The 17,879-nt window shown below is 36.6% G+C and overlaps 1 protein-coding gene across 2 annotated transcripts in view; it reads right to left on the reverse strand.

Moving 5' to 3' along the window:
* DCN (decorin) overlaps positions 1–9,001 on the reverse strand; it is a 36,004-nt gene extending 27,003 nt beyond the window's left edge. The window contains exons 1-2 of one of the 2 annotated variants that reach the window (XM_043881050.1): positions 8,623–9,001; positions 4,569–4,815 (exon numbers count right to left, since the gene is read on the reverse strand). In XM_043881050.1, coding sequence (XP_043736985.1) covers positions 4,569–4,782 — 214 coding nt within the window. In that variant the 5' untranslated portion in view covers positions 4,783–4,815; positions 8,623–9,001. Of the gene's footprint in view, positions 1–4,568; positions 4,816–5,561; positions 5,779–8,622 lie in introns of those variants that run through there. The other variant, XM_043881057.1, reaches the window with a different exon arrangement.
* Between the last annotated feature and the right edge of the window lie 8,878 nt (positions 9,002–17,879).

A 17,879-nucleotide genomic window follows, 5' to 3' on the forward strand; every position in this document is an offset into this window, starting at 1 on the left:
TTTTGCCTATTTATATTTGGATGTGATATGGCTTTCTTTGGGGGAGAGTGGAGAAAAGGTGCTATTTTGTATCCAGCTTGGCAAGTCATATACTTAGTGTTTCTTAATTTCATATAAAAATAAAGACCATTATGAGAAATAGCCTCATGTTATTAGCTTACTTAAGTAGTAAACTGAACATAACATTTACTATGAAAAATATTTTGTATAAATATTTTCTTTTCTTACCTAATGAAGTAAGAGATATTCCCATTTATCCAGTGAGGAGACAGGCTTTGAAAGTTTCAAAGTTATAGGTCTCAGTCTCCATGTTAGTCATTCAATCGTGTCCAACTCTTTGCGACCCCCATGGACTGTAGCTCACCAGGCTCCTCTGTCCATGGGATTCTCCAGGCAAGAATATTGGAGTGGGTTGCCATTTCCTTCTCCAGGGGATCTTCCCGACCCAGGGATCGAACCCAGGTCTCCTATATTGCAGGCAGATTCATTACTGTCTGAGCCACCATAAATAGTAAAGCAGAACTTGAGTTCAGAGATGTTGGACTGCTTGACCCAAGATCTTTCCACAATCAAGTGTTTTTAAGGGTATTTCAAATCTTTTGAAAGTTGTTTATAATAAAAATCTTAATAAACTTTGCTTTAATTTGGAAGAATAGTCAAAAAAAAAAAACAATACTTATGCTTATTTCACCAGTTAGGGATGATCTGTCTTTAATAAATGAGAAGAAAGTACCAAATAATGCTTCTTGGTGACACTTGATCCAAAGATGAATGGCTGGGCCAAAGAGTAAGTAAGGAAGGAACTGTCTTCCCTTAAGGTACTAGGTACGTAAAATAAAGCATCTTTTCAAAAGATCTGACAAGGATGAGCTACATTGTGGGTTTATTATTTTAAGGAAATCCATAGGTTTCTGAATTTGCTAATCCTACATTTATTTTTATATTGATATTTTTATAAATGCTATAATTATGAGTGAATTTTTATGCCTTAAAAGGATAGATAATGAAAATAATATATGTGTCTCATAAAATTATGGTTCAAATCACAAGTTAAATACAAGTTCAACCAAATAATTTGGTCAATATCAATGGGGAATTCATAACTTTCTTAGGCTAAAATATATGTTTACTTTTTCAATCCCCCATGCTCTAGAAAAACATATGATAATACTATTCAGATAAGTTGGAACTAGGAACTAGTCAATGGGCCTTCTTGAACACTTCAGGTTTCCCATGGGCTGATTATTCATTTTTAATTTCACAGTTTTTACATCTCAGCTTTGAAAAGAACTGTTTAAAGATATGTTGTTTAACTTTGTCAGAAATACTTCTTACTGCAAAATAATCAGATATTTTTAATAAGAAATGTTTGCTTACATTAAACACTGTTTGGATAATAAGATGACAAAGCACTATTGTCCTTCAACACTGAAGCTCCTCCCTGTTCATTAAAAGCTCTGGTAAAAATAATCCTTAAGAAAACATTAATTGTTTATATGATAAGCATTCACATTTCTTATCCCAAAGTGCACTGCATTTTTTCTTTGCTTACCAACTGAAGAACAACAAATGATAATAATTCAAGCTTCATGTTCAGCTCACTGCTGCTAAGTCGCTTCAGTTGTGTTCAACTCTGTGCGACCCCATAGACGGCAGCCCACCAGGCTCCCCCGTCCCTGGGATTCTCCAGGCAAGAACACTGGAGTGGTTGCCATTTCTTTCTCCAATGCATCAAAGTGAAAAGTGAAAGCGAAGTCGCTCAGTCGTGTCCGACTCTTAGCGCTGCAGCCTACCAGGCTCCTCCGTCCATGGGATTCTCCAGGCAAGAGTAGTTCAGCTCACTAGAGAACTTAAAAAATAAACTGCATTGCCTTTATTTTAGGCTTCCCAGGTGGCGCTAGTGGTAAAGAACCACTTAACAATGCAAGATCCCTGGGTCAGGAATATCCCCTGGAGGAGGACATGGCAACCCATTCCAGTATTCTTGCCTGGAGAATTCCATGGACAGAGGAGCCTGGCAGGCTACAGTCCACAGGGTTTCAAAGAGTTGAACACTACTGAAGTGACTTAGCATGCATGCTTTTACTATGAATGAGATTGTCCACTTCTTCTTTGCTTTTCCTATGCTTCTTTCATCTTTTACTCCATGTAATCATCACACATGATGATTACACAAAACCTATTGAACCTCTACTATGGGCCAGGGACTTCACACACATAATAGGATCTTTAGGACTGTGATTTCTTTGCAGATGAAAATGTTAAGACTCTGAACAGCTTACCACGATCATAAAGGGAGTAGAGGCTATGTTGTAGTTGAAAATGTGAATACAGTGTTTTCTATAAAGGCAAGTGGATTGCTTTTCCTTTTAAAAAAAAATTTTATTTTCTGTTTTAGAAATTCATGACCAATTTTAAAAATATATATTTAACTACTCATCTGTGAAATTAAAAAACACTAAAAGTAACTTATAGGAGACCATTCATTGCTCACTCGAACTCAGGGCTCCTCTTCAAACATGGTTCCCCAAAATGAATCATTATTTCAATCTTAGCTACTTCTGTAAATAAGATCAGTAAGCCTAAAGGAATAATGTATTCTCTGGGATCTTAGAGAAAAAGATAACTTGGAAAACTGTCTCATTTGAAAACAACACAAAATAAACAAAACAATCTCAAGGACAAACAAGAAACTCTATCACGAAACAGCCACATCAATGACTTGATGTTTCCTAACGTTACATTTTTTCTGGTTAGTTTTGAACAATAGGCTTGGGAAATTTTCATGATAGACAATTAGTCAACTGTCCCAATGCTTTCATCAGAGTCAAGCTTTATGAGTTATTTATCAAGAAAGCAAAGTAAAACTATATTTATGGGAAAAAAAAAAAAAACTTCAGTGAAGTGATTGGATCCATCTTCCTTACAAATATCAAGTCTATTGTTGATAATATATGTAGTGAGGGGTAATTATGGATCCTTTTAAACTTGTTCTCAGGAAAAGTGAGATTCAATTTTCATCACACTTCTTAAGAACCCCAGCCATTTTTGCAACATTTGAAAAATTTTACTACCAGTATATCCATCACATGTTTATTCTCTTCTTTAGATATCTTGTCTAAACCAGTTATGGGGACAATCTCTAGATGCTAAAAAGTTTCTGTAGAATTTGGTAATAATTTAATCCCCTTTGTCTAGAATAAACAATTCAGAAAAGGAAAATCGTCACCAGTAGAGTAACAGACCCACAAGAACTGGGACCATATTTGTCTTCCTCATTGCTTTTTCCCCAGGGCCCAGAACAGATCTGACACATTATAAGATCTCAAAATATCTGCTGAATGAATGAATAATTAATTAATCTAATGGTATTATCCTGTAGCCTTTTAAAAATCTCACTTTACATTTTTTATTTGGGTTTAAATGACTGTACAGTACATGTTAGCATCAAAGAATCTAGCTCAAAGTGTTTGTATTTCAGCAGCTGTTACTATTTAACATGCTTCATATTTTCCTGGGTTCCTGTATGTGTTTATTCCAGCTCTAGGAGTTAGTGGCACATTTTCCTGCAAAATACCCCTAAAAAGCATATTCTGAATAACTATAGGATTTCTAAAATAAGTACTCTACAACACTATGGGGTTTATTCTATAAGGAAATGCTCCATGGCAGAATCATCCTGTGAGGTTTTTTCCTTCTTTTTTTCTTTCCAGTGAGAAAACGAACCAAAAGAAAAGAGGAATGTGAATCAGCTGCCATGTAAGCTAAATTCATTCCCCTTTGGCTCATCTGCTGGGGCTCCAAACTTTCTGGAGATTTATCTTCTGAGTATATGGCTCTTGGAATTCCCAGGCCAAATTTTTCTTGAAAGATAATAAATCAAAATGCATTTGCAGTGTTAGGCTAAAGATATAGGCTTCGTGATCATATTGAATATTTATACCATGACTTAGTTATAAAGATTTTCTTTGAAACTTTCTAAAGAATATAAACAGCTAGATTACAAAATTCCAAAGGCAGAGGCAAAACTAAGACCCAGGGATTATGAGAGTATTTTGGTACTTGAAAGATAAATTTTTGTTCTAAAACTTTACTGGGTTTGCTTTTGATAACACTGCATACTTTACAGTTTTGTTCAAACCCTGCTATCTGGGCTAAGCCAAGAGTAGACAGATCACCCAGGTTTTCTTAATATCTAAGATTTCATGGGAGCAAATCACAGACTTAAAATAATCTATCTCCTTGGAATCATAGAACACAAGATATTATTTGTTCAAAATTTTATTTTACATAAGGGGAGCCATGAAGCTCAGAAAAACATTTTTTTTTTTTTTTTTAGTGATTTAGTCCAAGATAGCAGAATGATGCTTCTCTGACTTAAAGAAAAGAATCAAGTCCCCTAACTTCAAAGTTACTTCTTTCACTCCTCCTTTCCTTCCCTTACTCCTCATTAGGTGGCACTGTCTCTCACATTTGGAATTGCAGAAATTGAAAATGCTGCACTCCCAGGGAAGCCATTCCCATGAATAAAGCAGATGAGGTAGCTAGAGCGCCTGCATCCCACTCACCCAGATCAGAACACTGGACCACTCGCAGGTGGCACTGGCAACGGAAGGGGCAGACTGGGCCCATAGGCTCTAATTCAGGAACTTCATGGAAGCGGTCGTCCGGGCCTATCCCAGAAGCCTCATCTTCCAGCATAAAGTCAAATAAGCCTTTCTGTTGAAACGGTCCAGCCCAGGAAACTTGTGCAACCAAGAGGAAGATGATAGTTGCCTTCATGATTTCTCTGGTATATTTTCACAACCAAGGAACCTGGGAAATAAGCAGAAGGTTTAGAAGAGTAGCCTTGCCTAGTTCATGCGTTACGTAAGTGGAGTGCACATAGAAAAAAGCATAAAAAGGTAATATTTTATGTACTGTTAGGAGCAGAACATTAGAAATATATTTGGAAGGTAATAAGGTTCAGTAGAGATGAACTTGCACTATTTACTTATGAAGAAAAATTTAAATAGCGTTTGAATCGCTTCATTGAATTTGGGGTCTGAATTAAGACCACAGGTTATATAGTCAAGCTGCAAAACTGTTGCGATGATAAATCACACTGGAATTTTCAAGGCCACGAGCTGTGCCACAGTTAAACAAGTTTTGTCTGTACACACGAGAGTTCTCCAATTCCTGCTCAGAAATATATCTGAAAGCCAATCTGATTTCTCCATCCCACTGCATTTATCCCAGTCCAGACCCTTCTCATCACTCCCTGAACAAGAGCTTTCAAATAGTCTCAGCCTTGAGTATTTCCTCCATTCCAGGCCATCTTCCACTCTGCTGCCCAAGTCATCTTCTAAAAATTCGATTTCATTGTATCGATTTTCTACTGCAAATCCTTTGCTGACTTCTCACAGCTTGCCAGTAAGGTCTCCATCCCCTTGGTTGCATATAAGACCATGCATGATTTGACACCAACTGATAATAAGCCATATTCCTCTCCATTTTCTCTCTACTCCCAGTCCCCACCTCAACCCTGACATTCCAAGCTAATCACCATTTCAGATACCTACCTTGTGAGAGAGTTGCAAAGGCTAAATGAGATAATGGGCTTCCCCTGTGTATTCTCTGGCGCATCCAGGCAGGATGCTGCGTTCTCCTTCTTCTGTGCTCCCAAGGCACGTTGCTTACCTCTTTTAAAGAACTTATCACATTATATTGTAATTTGTTTTGCGTGCTTGGTCTGCTCCCCCACTCGAAGATGTACTCCTTTAGGGCGTGTCTTATTATCCTTTGTTCTGTACCGGGGCCTTGCACAATATTTTGCCCATAAATGACTCAGTTGACCGTCAATTTATTAATAATACAAGTTATTCCATTTGTTCTAAGCAACCAAGTTTGATTTTTTAAAAATACGGTTATCTTTGTTTCAATATAAAATCTGTAGCGTAAGAAAGATACCAAATTGAAAACCTGAACTTGGTACAAGCATGATTCAGTTTTTAACATAAATCTTCTGGATAGTTTCTCAAATGAATCCTTTTTAAGGACTGTGTAAACTAGGAAACACATGTGGAAAATCCTATCTGATTTTTATATGACACATGTTATCTAATTTTACCAATACAATTATTTTGTAAACAAACTGACAAATAAAAATATGATTTCAGCACAGCTGCACCATTTTTATCCATTCATTTAACAAGCCCTTCTAGATATATATACATCTTTGTTATTGAGTTGGTTGTTTAGATGGCTGAAGTGAACTAAATGAATCTGAGTAACAAAATCTTAATAAATCTGAATAATGAAAAGTAGTTGATCATGGACAGAACAGTCTGAATTGTTATATATATTTTCAGACTCCATGAAAACTGCTCAAAATACTCCCAAAACACATTGTAGATATTATCTTTAGTCTCATCATCTTTAATTATGTTATTTCCAGTCACTATCCAAATGATAGCAATACAGAGAAGATAAGTCTTCATATGTGCTAACCTTAATATATATTCTGGAAATCTTTGCCTAGATCCACTTTGGGGAAACAAATGTTTTAAAATTTCTTACACTTTTATTCTTAGTTTATATTTATTACTGAAGCACATCAAAGGCAACAGTATGTAATACAGGCTAGTGACTTTAAAATAATACCACGAAGATTATTATTCACACTGCCCCTTTAAATTCAGTATCAGATTCTCTCTGGAAACCCATTCCCACTCAGTTACTGCATTGCCTTTTAAAGGAGACCCTATTGTTTTGGCAGGGTTCCCTTGGACTGGATCTCAGGGAGTGGTTTTCTGTCTGTTTCACATTAAAATGCAATGTTTACGGTTTACCACAAGTTTGCTAGCCTTGCATATTTCATGTCTTACAATTTTTGAAAAAAATGAAGCAAACTAATTGCAGATTTAATAAATAGCAATGAGAAATTAATGCAGATGTCTGTTTCTGATCTTTTCTTCAGAAAAAAAAAAATGCCTGGTTCACTAATCCTAAAAAAAGAATATTAAATATTAGCTCAGGGGAATATTATCATTTATATTTGTTCACTCTTGTTAAAATGGTGCCAATTCTCTACACAATATTCTTTTTGGTTGAATCTGAACTCAGACAGACAGCTTTTAGCTTCCATTACTTATCATTTTCTTGTTTGTGTGTGTGTGGGTGGGTGGGTGGGTGGGTGTGCATTTTAACCCTGAATGTCCTGGGGAAAAATAATATGGCCAGGTATTTTGCACAAATTCCTCCATGAAATAACTTCTTTTAGATTAGTATCATAATACTTAAAACACAGCATCTTAAAATAATTAATGTAGGCTACTGATAGTGATAGTCTCTTTATCATTTCCTTCCTTTTTTAATAATCAGGAAAACAAACTAGCCTATATCAGTAGCCCATTTAGACATCAAAGAGACTGTTATGAGATGATATACTATTAAAATTTCATTTCAACTACTTTAAGTATTCTCAAAATGTATGCCTATTTCCCAAATGCTAATTGCTAAGAATGTCACTACTTCACTAAAGTTCATTGCATAATTTAATGTGTTTATCAAAAATAATAATTTTAGCTTTCTTAAATGACATCCTATTAAATTATACCATTCAGATCAATTTGTATGATGTCATTTATGCCTTTGGTGTGAATCTCAAAGTCAAAATTTAAACCTCAGGAGATAAGTGAAGCTATAAATGCAGAGCAAATTACTACCCCCCCCCACCCCGGCCCCAGCACTGGGTGAATTAAAAACCTCAATAATAATAGAAATAAGTTCAAAGTAAACAGTAAAAGCAGTATCCATCTATCAATAAGGGGTACTATAGGAGGCATCTGATTCTTTTTCTGGTCAAAATAGCAATTCGAAGAAAAAGCCACAGGTATTTATATCACTGGGAGCCCACTTAATCAATGGTCATCATGTTACCCTGTTTTGAAATTAGAAAGAAAAATAACCCACACTTTCATTCTATAATGAATGTATCTTATGATAAAATTTCATTTGCAGCAGAAGTTCTAGCAGAGTCTCTTTACATTTTAGTAACTATGTAGCTAACTGTGAGATCATCTTAGTTAGGTCCTTAAAAATCAGCATAAATATAGTCAGTGTTTGTCTTCACCTCTCTGATGACAGTTTCTATTATTTTCTAAGTTGTAGAAATATACACTAACGTCTATAACTAATCACCAAAGTTCACTTCTCTGAAGTTTAAAAGTTCTTAAAATATACAAGAATTCAGGAGGAGAATAAATTCTTAAATATACAATCCAACTATGAATAGCATGCCAGTCTAGAATACTTTTCTATAAACATTTCCTAAACATTTAATTAGTAAAAACACAAAATATATCAATAAAGATAGTCACAGTGTTAGGTTATAATTTCTCTAAGAAACATCTTTGCAAAGAACAGAGAGAAAGAACTAAAACAATGCATTACAACCATTTTACCAAATACTTAGTTTCTCTTTTCAAGCAATACTTGTTTAAAACACTGCATAAAGATTACTAAAAGTTCAGTACACGTTTTTTTCCTCTTTTTCTCTTACCAAATAATTCCTTTTTTCTCAACTTGATCAAAGTTTTATTAGTCTGTAGCAGAGTTCAGGACAATTATTGAAAACCATACCTTTTAATCCGGGGATTTGCCACAGGAGCCCTCAAAGCTGAGATGTAATTACACTAAATATTCAGCCCAAGCAAAAGAGTTTGCAGGTGTGGAAAGGAGGAGGGGGAAGGTGCTGCTCTGTGACCGTCACTAGGTTGAAAACCTCCTGCTTCTACTCCATAGCACAGTTAAAAAATAAGGTTTCCCTCAATGAACACAATCCGGCTGACACCCACATTAGATCATATGGTAATGATATGTCTCTTGTATTGTAGCCAGAAACTTTATCGGCCTTTTTTTCTCCCCATTTAAATGCTTTATTCCTTTTGCATCTGCTTAAAATTCTAAACTGCTTCTGTAATATAGTAGTGGAGCAACTTGACTTGGAATTTGTTTCATTGTGTCGATTCATTTCCCTGAAATTGTAACTAAAGGGTTTATTTCCCCACCCCCAGCCCTACTCCTTGATCCACTCTTTCTAGTCTTCTTTATGAGTCACATTTATCATACTTCCGAAATGACAGTTTTTGTTTTTTTTTTTTTTTTTTGCTTTCAGGATGTGTAAGTCTGGCAAATGGAATGAAATTATTTTAAGTGTGGGCTATGAAAATAAATGAGTACTCATTCGGATTCTTACTTGCCTTGGGCTATTTGTGCAAATTCAAAAATTCAAGTACTATGCTATGGAGGTTTTCTATATATCTTGAACATATTTCTAAAGTTCCCTGGAAGAAAGCCATGATTTTATATGAAAAGCACACCATTTATTACTTTCCTTACTTATAGTTTAAAACCTTTCTTGTTGTCTACCAGTTGTGTGTGTTTTTTTTAAATAAAGCACATAGATACTAGAAGATGATCACAATTTAATTTAGTCTGTATATGAAAATTTTTATTTTTGTAGGCTATACTTTTATACAATCCAGAATTTGAAAAGGCAATAAAGTCTATGGCTCTTTCCAAATTCAGTAAATAGAAAAAAGAAAGTGCAAATACAAGGAAAGATATTTATTCAACCAGTGAAAGCTTTTTTGAGTTTTTGTAATTCCCTTGCTGGATGCTGTCAGTTCTCTGCGTGTCTCTATGTTTTGACTTGTATCTTTATGCCCTGGCCCCTAGGCTGTTACCAGGTGGAAACTTGAAATCAACATCTGTGAAACATGAGAGGATAACCCTTCCATTCTCCACCCTCCCTTCTTCCCTTCTCTAGCCATCTAAGTACACAATTCTACAGTAAATATACTTTGCCTTGATGAAATTTGAAGGGATTAAATTTTTAAGTGTGTTACCTACAGAAGAAGGGGTAGGGCTGTTATCACATGATATTTTGCCTTATTTTCCAAGCCCAGTCTCCATAATGTCAACACCTTACCCTACTCTTCTCCTTGGCATTTAATAACCCCATGCCTGGTTAGTCTAATGATTTAGAAGAAGGCAAATATTTTCTCTGGACGTTGGTGCAAAATCCATGATCCCCATGCTGGTGGTTTAGTCACTAAAGTGGTATCTGACTCTTGCAACCCCATGGACTATAGCCCACTAGGCTCCTCTGTCCATGGGATTCTCCAGGCAAGAAGACTGGAGTGGGTTGCCGTTTTCTTCTCCAAGGGATCTTCCTGACCCAGGAATCAAACCCAGGTCTTCTGCATTGCAGGCAGATTCTTTACCAACTGAGATGCAAGGGAAGCATATGATCCTCTTACCTGGAATCAATTAACTTTTTCCTCTTGAACTCCTCTTACATTTACCTCATTCTTATAACATGCAATCATTTGTTCATTTTAGGGTTAGTTATGTACATCTCTCATCTCAAGGAATAAAATACATCCTCTTCATACCTGTGTCCCCGCAACCAGCACAAAGTAAATTCTCAAGAACCTTTTCATGAATGACCATAAATGAAGATAGATCATTGAATAAGGATGATTGTTGTTTTGCCCAAGTCTGCTTCACTCTTTATCAAAACCCAATCTGGGCTTTCCTGGTGGCTCAGGGGTCAAGAATTCGCTTGCCACTGTAGAAGACACGGATTGCATCCCTGGTCCAGGAAGATCCCACATGCTGGGGAGCACCTACGTCCACGTTACAACTACTGAGCCTGTGTTCTGGATCCCTGAAACATAACGACTGAGCCCCCACGTGGTAACTGCTGAAGCCTCTGTACCCTGGAACCTCTTCTGGGCAACAAGAGAAGCTACGACAGTGAGAAGCCCCCATAACAGGACGAAGAGTAGCCCCTGGGCACAGCCCCAAAATAAATGAATCAATAAAAATAAAAATTAAAGAAAAGAACAAAAAACAATCTACTATAGTACTACAGTGTAGATGATGAATAACAGCAGCAATTGTTACCAGAGAGGTAAAAGGAGAAAGAGAAGGGGAAGAGGGTATTAAAGAAAAAGAAGAAGAATTAAAACAGGCGGAAAAGACACGTTATCTTGATATACAGACCATCTTAATTTTATAAAACAGAACTGTTTTGGCTAAGTTTCACATCCAGTTTCTTCCCTCTGATAGTAAGCTGTATGAACTCAGCACACTCAACCTCTCTGAGTTCCCATATCTGTAAAATAGGTTAAAAGTATTACCTAATTCATAATGTTGAAATAAGGATGGAACGAGGCAAAGGTTTAAGGTATGTAATTCAGAGCATTGCTGTTATCCCAGGAAATTAAGCTTCCTGTAAATGTTAGCTTTTATTGTTTTCTGATATATATCATAGCAATCGTTTAAGTTGGGCAAGGGAAATCATGTTACTGAAGTCCAGTGACCTGCCCAACCTCACAGAGCTATTAAGAAGCACAACAAAAGTGAATACCCAAGTATTCTAGTACCTAATCTACTTTACTGTAACTATACTTCATTTTAAGAAAGCTCAAACTCTTAAGTTATAGAAGATTAGTAATAAAAAATTTTGAGTAACATGTCTTTGTAGACTTGTTTAAAAACTGTGACCAGGTTTTACAATTCTTTTTAAACTTTGTCTTTGTGGAGGAACAAATATTTCTATCTTTTAAGTTTTAGTAAGAACCTCACCTCCAAAATCCTAAGGACTTTACTGAACGTTAGTTTATTTCAAATTTGTGCCTTTAATCAGATGTTAAATTACATCTGTCATCATACCTATTTTTAGGTAGAAGAAATGAAGTTACAAAAAGTCACACATAGCAAGTCATAAAGATGCCATAGGGACCACTGTCAAAATCTAGGTCTCTTGCAATCAAATGGGAAATGAAACAATTTTGAGGCAAGAAGCCATGCATGTGTGGAGAAGGCTGAAACTTATCCTGGCTTGGAATGTTTGGGGGTAGGGTTCACTGAAACCTTGGCTGTTGTTACAGATATTTGAAATATTCAGATTCACAGCAGATACCACATCTGCTGTAAAAACCACTTAAACAGTGATTTCTACTGACAACTCACTAGTTAAGTGGGTGACTATATTCTGCATGTTGTCAAAGTTCATTTCAGGGCTAGTCAGTCTTTCCCACCGACATCAAACACAAATGGTCTAAACTGTACCTGCATACTAAGATGTGAAGAATGCCAGAGCTTCCAAAGGTCTCCTTCTGACACCCTTTATTTTCGAAGAGGTCTGGAAGTAAGTGATTATCTTCACAAATCTGTGACTGGTTTATTCTTAGACTGACTCTTCAAAGTAAGGTCAGCAGCTAGAATGGGTGTCTGGCTCTTTATTAGCCACCCTAGACAGTTTTTCTTCTTTAGACAAGAAAGAAGGCAAAGGTGGAAGTCAGGCCAGCCTAGCGTGCAGGATGGACTGGAACAACATTTCTTCTTCTTCCCCATATTACGCATCCTATCACCGCTGTGTTTAGTGTTCTTGTGATTTGCATGTGAGTAACTTAACCTCTCTGTTTTAGGTTTTTAATCTATAAAATATATCTAACCTTAGTACTACCTACCTTATAGATTTGCTGTGAGGTTTAAAAACAAAAAAAGACTAATACATCAAGCATTTAGAACTGCCCCTGACATATCTCAAATAATATATGTGTCCCTCATTGCTTCTGCTGTGGCCGCTCCTGGGGGCCTGGTTGTTACAAACCTTTCCCTGGACATACCAGTTTGGTGATTGGATCACATCCCTGTCCTAGCCCACAGATGTTATCTGCCTAGCAACTCAAGAAATCCTATAAACGATATGATGTAATAAATGATATAGCTGGAAAAACAGGGACTTTTCAGTTAGATAAGCTTGGGTTTAAACTGCTACTTGTAAAAAAAAACTGTCTAGTTTTCTTCTAATCCTAAAATGCATGACATTTTGCTGGCTTCCAAAACTTGACAAAATCCATTCGTGGGACTATATAAGGATCCAGAGATTCCAGGTAAAGAGTCTCTACTCTGAACAATGAAGGCAAAATGGGAATAGAGACAAGGACTGGGCAAGAGATGAATTAAGATAAAGCTACGGAGATATGTGCCTCTCTTTCATGGCAAGGAAGCATTCAGTTGCTTTATTCTTCAACTCCTGAATGTTCAGGAGCATCTCTTTTATCAATTGCAGTCAAGAGATTTATTATTTTCATAGTATTGATCAATAAGTTGTACTGGGACACCAAGCCAACATATTAAATATCTGAATGTCTAGTAACCTACTAAATAAACAATGAATCGGTGAATACTGACTGAGGAACCGCTGTGGGAGAAAATTTTGATCCTAGGACCTGTAGAGGATATTAATAAACAGAAAATATAAAGTGAAAGGCATGACCTCAAAGGACTTTCACTGCAGTAAGGAGATAGGGTATAAGCTATATTATATTATATATACCTATATACATATACATATATAGATATATGATATCATTTTAGAGTTATATATACACATATATGGGTTTCCCTTGTAGCTCAGCTGGTAAAGAATTTGCCTGCAATGCAAGAGACATGGGTTCAATCCCTGGGTTGGGAAGATCGGGTGGGAGAGAGCATGGCAACCCACTCCAATATTTTTGCCTGGAGAATCCTGTAGACAGAGGAGCCTGGAGGCCTACAGTCCATAGGGTCACAAAGAGTTGGTCACAACTGAGAGACTAAGCACAGACATATATATATAGTAACATTTCAGAGTTATGTATGTGTATATATATATAAAATGACATTTTAGCCTTGCAGTATCAGAAAAAGCATAATGGACTATGTAATTATAACTCCTGGCGAAAGTAAAGTATGATGTAATTAAAAATAATTGTCTTAGCAAGTCAGAAGAGGAATGGCAGAGAAATCACTTTACACATGGGTGGTTAGGTAAGTGTTTAATGCAGAATGAGGAACAGTTCGAGCTGAATCTTGAAGGTTAAAAAGAGTGTGAAAGTTGAGAGGCAGCTTTTTAGGCTGGCAGAACAGCACTATCAAAACCTTGGCAATGGGAAAGCAAGAGACAATAAATCAGTCAATTTGGCTTAAATTCAAAGAAGCTCTGAGCTCTTTTCTCATCCTTGCATATTCAGCAACCACCCTAGTATCTGACATGTGGATGTCACACAGTAAATGAATGTTCCGTGTTTATGGTAATAACTAAAGGCAGATAAGGAAAGAAATGAGGGCAGAGTCTGCCTGTGACAGGACTTGAAAGTCTCCCTTGGGGCACTTATTTATTCATTCATTTGTTCAGCAAATATTCATTTGATGGTTACTATGTGCCAGTTTCCTGTGCTAGCAGCTGGATATCATCAAAGGTGCTTGAATGAGATACAGCATGATAAAATTTTATTTTAACAAATCAAATCCAGCAAGTGTATGCAGTGTGCTGAAACTGGAATCAAGAAACTAGTTAGATGGTTATTGCTTTAGTGTTAAAGTATTATTAATAATACCTTAGCAACAAGAAAATGAGCTGGCAAAAACTTAGGCCACTGGTCACAAAGCTGATATGATATATTAAAGATAAATGTTTAGACATCTGTTTTGTGCCAGGCACTGGGTGTGTTCTCAAAAGTCATTAACTCAATTGAGACTCTTGATAACCTTATCAGTTAAGCACTATCATAATTAATTTTCATAATCCGTTTTAAAAGCCTGGAACTAGGGCTTGAAGAAGCTCTGTTCATGGTCTTTGTCATGTAAGCAATGGCAGGAAAATAGCTAACTTCCTTGCTTGTATCTTTATCTGTAAGAAGAACACTGTTTAAATGGAAAAGACCAGCAGAGATGATTAACTAAAGCTCTTGATGTTTGTAAAGGTCAAGAGAAATTAACCATTTTATGTGAGTACAACTTTTAAGGCATTAAGATAATCAGTAGTCTTGATAGGGACTTTAGTGTGAGTAATTATGGAGAAATCACGCAATCAGAAGTATGGAATAAAAAAAAAAAAAGAAAGGATTTACACCTAACCTTTCTCTGTGAATTCTCACATGGGAAACGCCCTTGGGTTGCACAACGCCTTACTTCCCATAGAATGATGGCAGAAAGGTGACATTTTACAGGTGAGACCACCTTTGGAGATGTACCTATCAAAAGTGAGTGGGAGCTACCAAAGAAAGAGATAAAAGAAAGACCACCCCCAAAGAAAGAGATAAAAGAAAGACCACCCGCTAGCCATGCCCCTGCCTCTGTGCTTATAACTATTGCTGCTGGAAATGAGACCTGCTACTGCAAACCCACCCACGTTTGGCAGTGCTGTACTTTCTTTTCAAGCAAAGAAAAACATTCCATATAGACAAAAGTAAACCAAGTAGAAGATGGGACAGACAACAATAATGTGTAATGCCTGAATTGTGAGTTGAACACACAGGCCCTGGGGCCAGAATGCTCAGGTTTTGATTCTTGGCTCTGTGATCTCACTGATTATCTGTGTGACCTCATGCTATTTCCCCATTAAGGACCACAGGTTATCACACGAGGGTAATGATCGCACTTTGTTACACAGAAGGATAAAATGAGTCTGTGTTTGCAAAGGGTTTAGAACAGGACCTGTCCTGTAGGATAAGTTTTGTGAGTTTATGTCGAGCGATGCAAATTTCAGAACAAACTGAGAATTTAAGAAATTTTCTCCTTCGTCTTGCCGTTTATTCATACTCTTGCCTGAAATTTCTGTCCTGTTTAGTTTGGAGCATTCAAATGCAAGTCAGGTCTGTGCAGTGTATTTAATGCAGGGCACCTATTTGGTCTGTAAATATTCCACTTTGAGTTTACCTTGTATCCTAGGAAAAATAAATGCTCCACCACAGGATACAGTCCTCCAGAATTTAAGAAGGCAAATGAATGAGAAGTCCGATTCTAATGTCTGTACTGTAAAATAATGGCTTTGCTTAGGAACTTTTTCTGGGATAATTATAGCCCCTTAAGAATTATTTGACTTGATTCAAATTATCCTTTCAATAGCAATAATTCATCCCTTGTAATCTGTCTTATTTAGGTTATTTTTAAGTAATTCATGAGATGAATTCTTTGATGCAGATAGATATTAACATGAAAACAAAGTGAACTATGCTCTCCCACTGAAGTTCATGAGCTTTTATTTTTTTGGAACAAATTCTTTTTTATTTTTAATTAATCCACTTTAACTTCTTAAAGAAATATTATTGTTTAGAAATAATTTATGTGCCCATTTTTTTGAGAATGAGCATATTATTGATAAAAGCAATAAATCACCAATGTGTGAGCTTACTTTAAAATGATTATGAGTCTATGCAGAAAAAACAGAAAATTGGAGGCATAATCACATTTGGTCCTTCAGGTTTAAATCTCTTTGGATCTTTCTGTATCAAAAGGTTGGCTTCTTCTGAAACATCTTTCCTGGAGGCCAGTTTCGATAACTTCTCTGGCATTAGTCAGTGGTCTGAGACAATACAAAATTTAAATAGAAACAGAGTACTTAATTCTTCCCATAGGCCAAGAATCATACAAATTGGTTCTATCAAACCAGCTCCTAAAGGTTTCCTACCTACTAAATGATAAAACTTTTGGACTCTGTGGGAGAAGGCGAGGGTGGGATGTTTTGAGAGAACAGCATCGAAACATGTATATTATCTAGGGTGAAACAGATCACCAGCCCAGGCTGGATGCATGAGACAAGTGCTCGGGCCTGGTGCACTGGGAAGACCCAGAGGGATTGGGTAGAGAGGGAGGTGGGAGGGGGGATCGGGATGGGGAATACATGTAAATCCATGGCTGATTCATGTCAATGTATGACAAAAACCACTACAATATTGTAAAGTAATTAGCCTCCAACTAATAAAAATAAATGAAAAAAAAAAAAAAAGAACATTATGTGTCTGTCTGAGAAGAGTAAAACCATAGTGAAAGCTGCTGGGAGAGAACGGGAAATACTGGGAAGATTTTTGTTTGTTTTTAATCTATGTAGTTGCAAACCTTGATGGTTGCCAGCTGGCAATTAAAACCTAATGGCATCAACCTTATATTAACAAGTACTTAATGAAGCCATGGCAGATCTGTGGTGTCAAGAGCTTTTTTTTTTTTTTTGGTGTGTTTTTACTGTAGCAAAAATATACATAACATAAATTTTATCATATTTACATTTTAAGTGTTCAGTTTAATGTCATTAAGTACATTTACAATGCTGTGCAACCATCACTTCTTTCCATTTCCAGAACTTTTTCATCATCTCAAATAGAAGCTGTGTATCCATTTAATAGTAAGTCCACATTTCCTTCATCCTCCTGCTTCCCTGGTGGCTCAGAGGTTAAAGCATCTGCCTGCAGTGCAGGAGACCTGGGTTCAATCCCTAGGTGGGGAAGATCCCTTGAAGAAGGAAATGGCAACCCACTCCAGTATTCTTGCCTGGAGAATCCCATGGACGGAGGAGCCTGGTGGGCTACAGTCCACGGGGTCGCAAACTCATCACTCGCATGACTGAGCAACTTCACTTTTACTTTCCTGTCCCCAGTAATCTCTGTTTTACTGACTCCATGAATTTGCCTATTCTAGATCCCTCACATAGAGTGGAATCACAACAAATTTTTACTTTAGGGGAAAAAAATCAGCTTTTTAATTTTTAATTTGCTTTTTTTTAAAAAATGTATTTAAATGGAGGGAGAGTGGGATGGGAAGAAACTATCAGGGGCACTGAAACAGCTGGAACGATGTTGCTTCAAGGGATGGGTTTCTTCCAGGAAGAAATCCCCGGAATCAGTTATTAAGCCTGATAAATGGGCCTGGGAGCTTGCTGTGTTTATGTCAAATATGTAATTTGAGGGCATCTAACATTCTTTAATTAAAATCAGCACCAGACAAGAACATAACAATTAAGGTATATTAATTATCTGTAGAAAATAATTCACCAAGGAAGCTTT

Source organism: Cervus elaphus, chromosome 3, assembly GCF_910594005.1.
Source record: "Cervus elaphus chromosome 3, mCerEla1.1, whole genome shotgun sequence".
In the NCBI taxonomy this organism is placed as follows: Eukaryota; Metazoa; Chordata; class Mammalia; order Artiodactyla; family Cervidae; genus Cervus; species Cervus elaphus.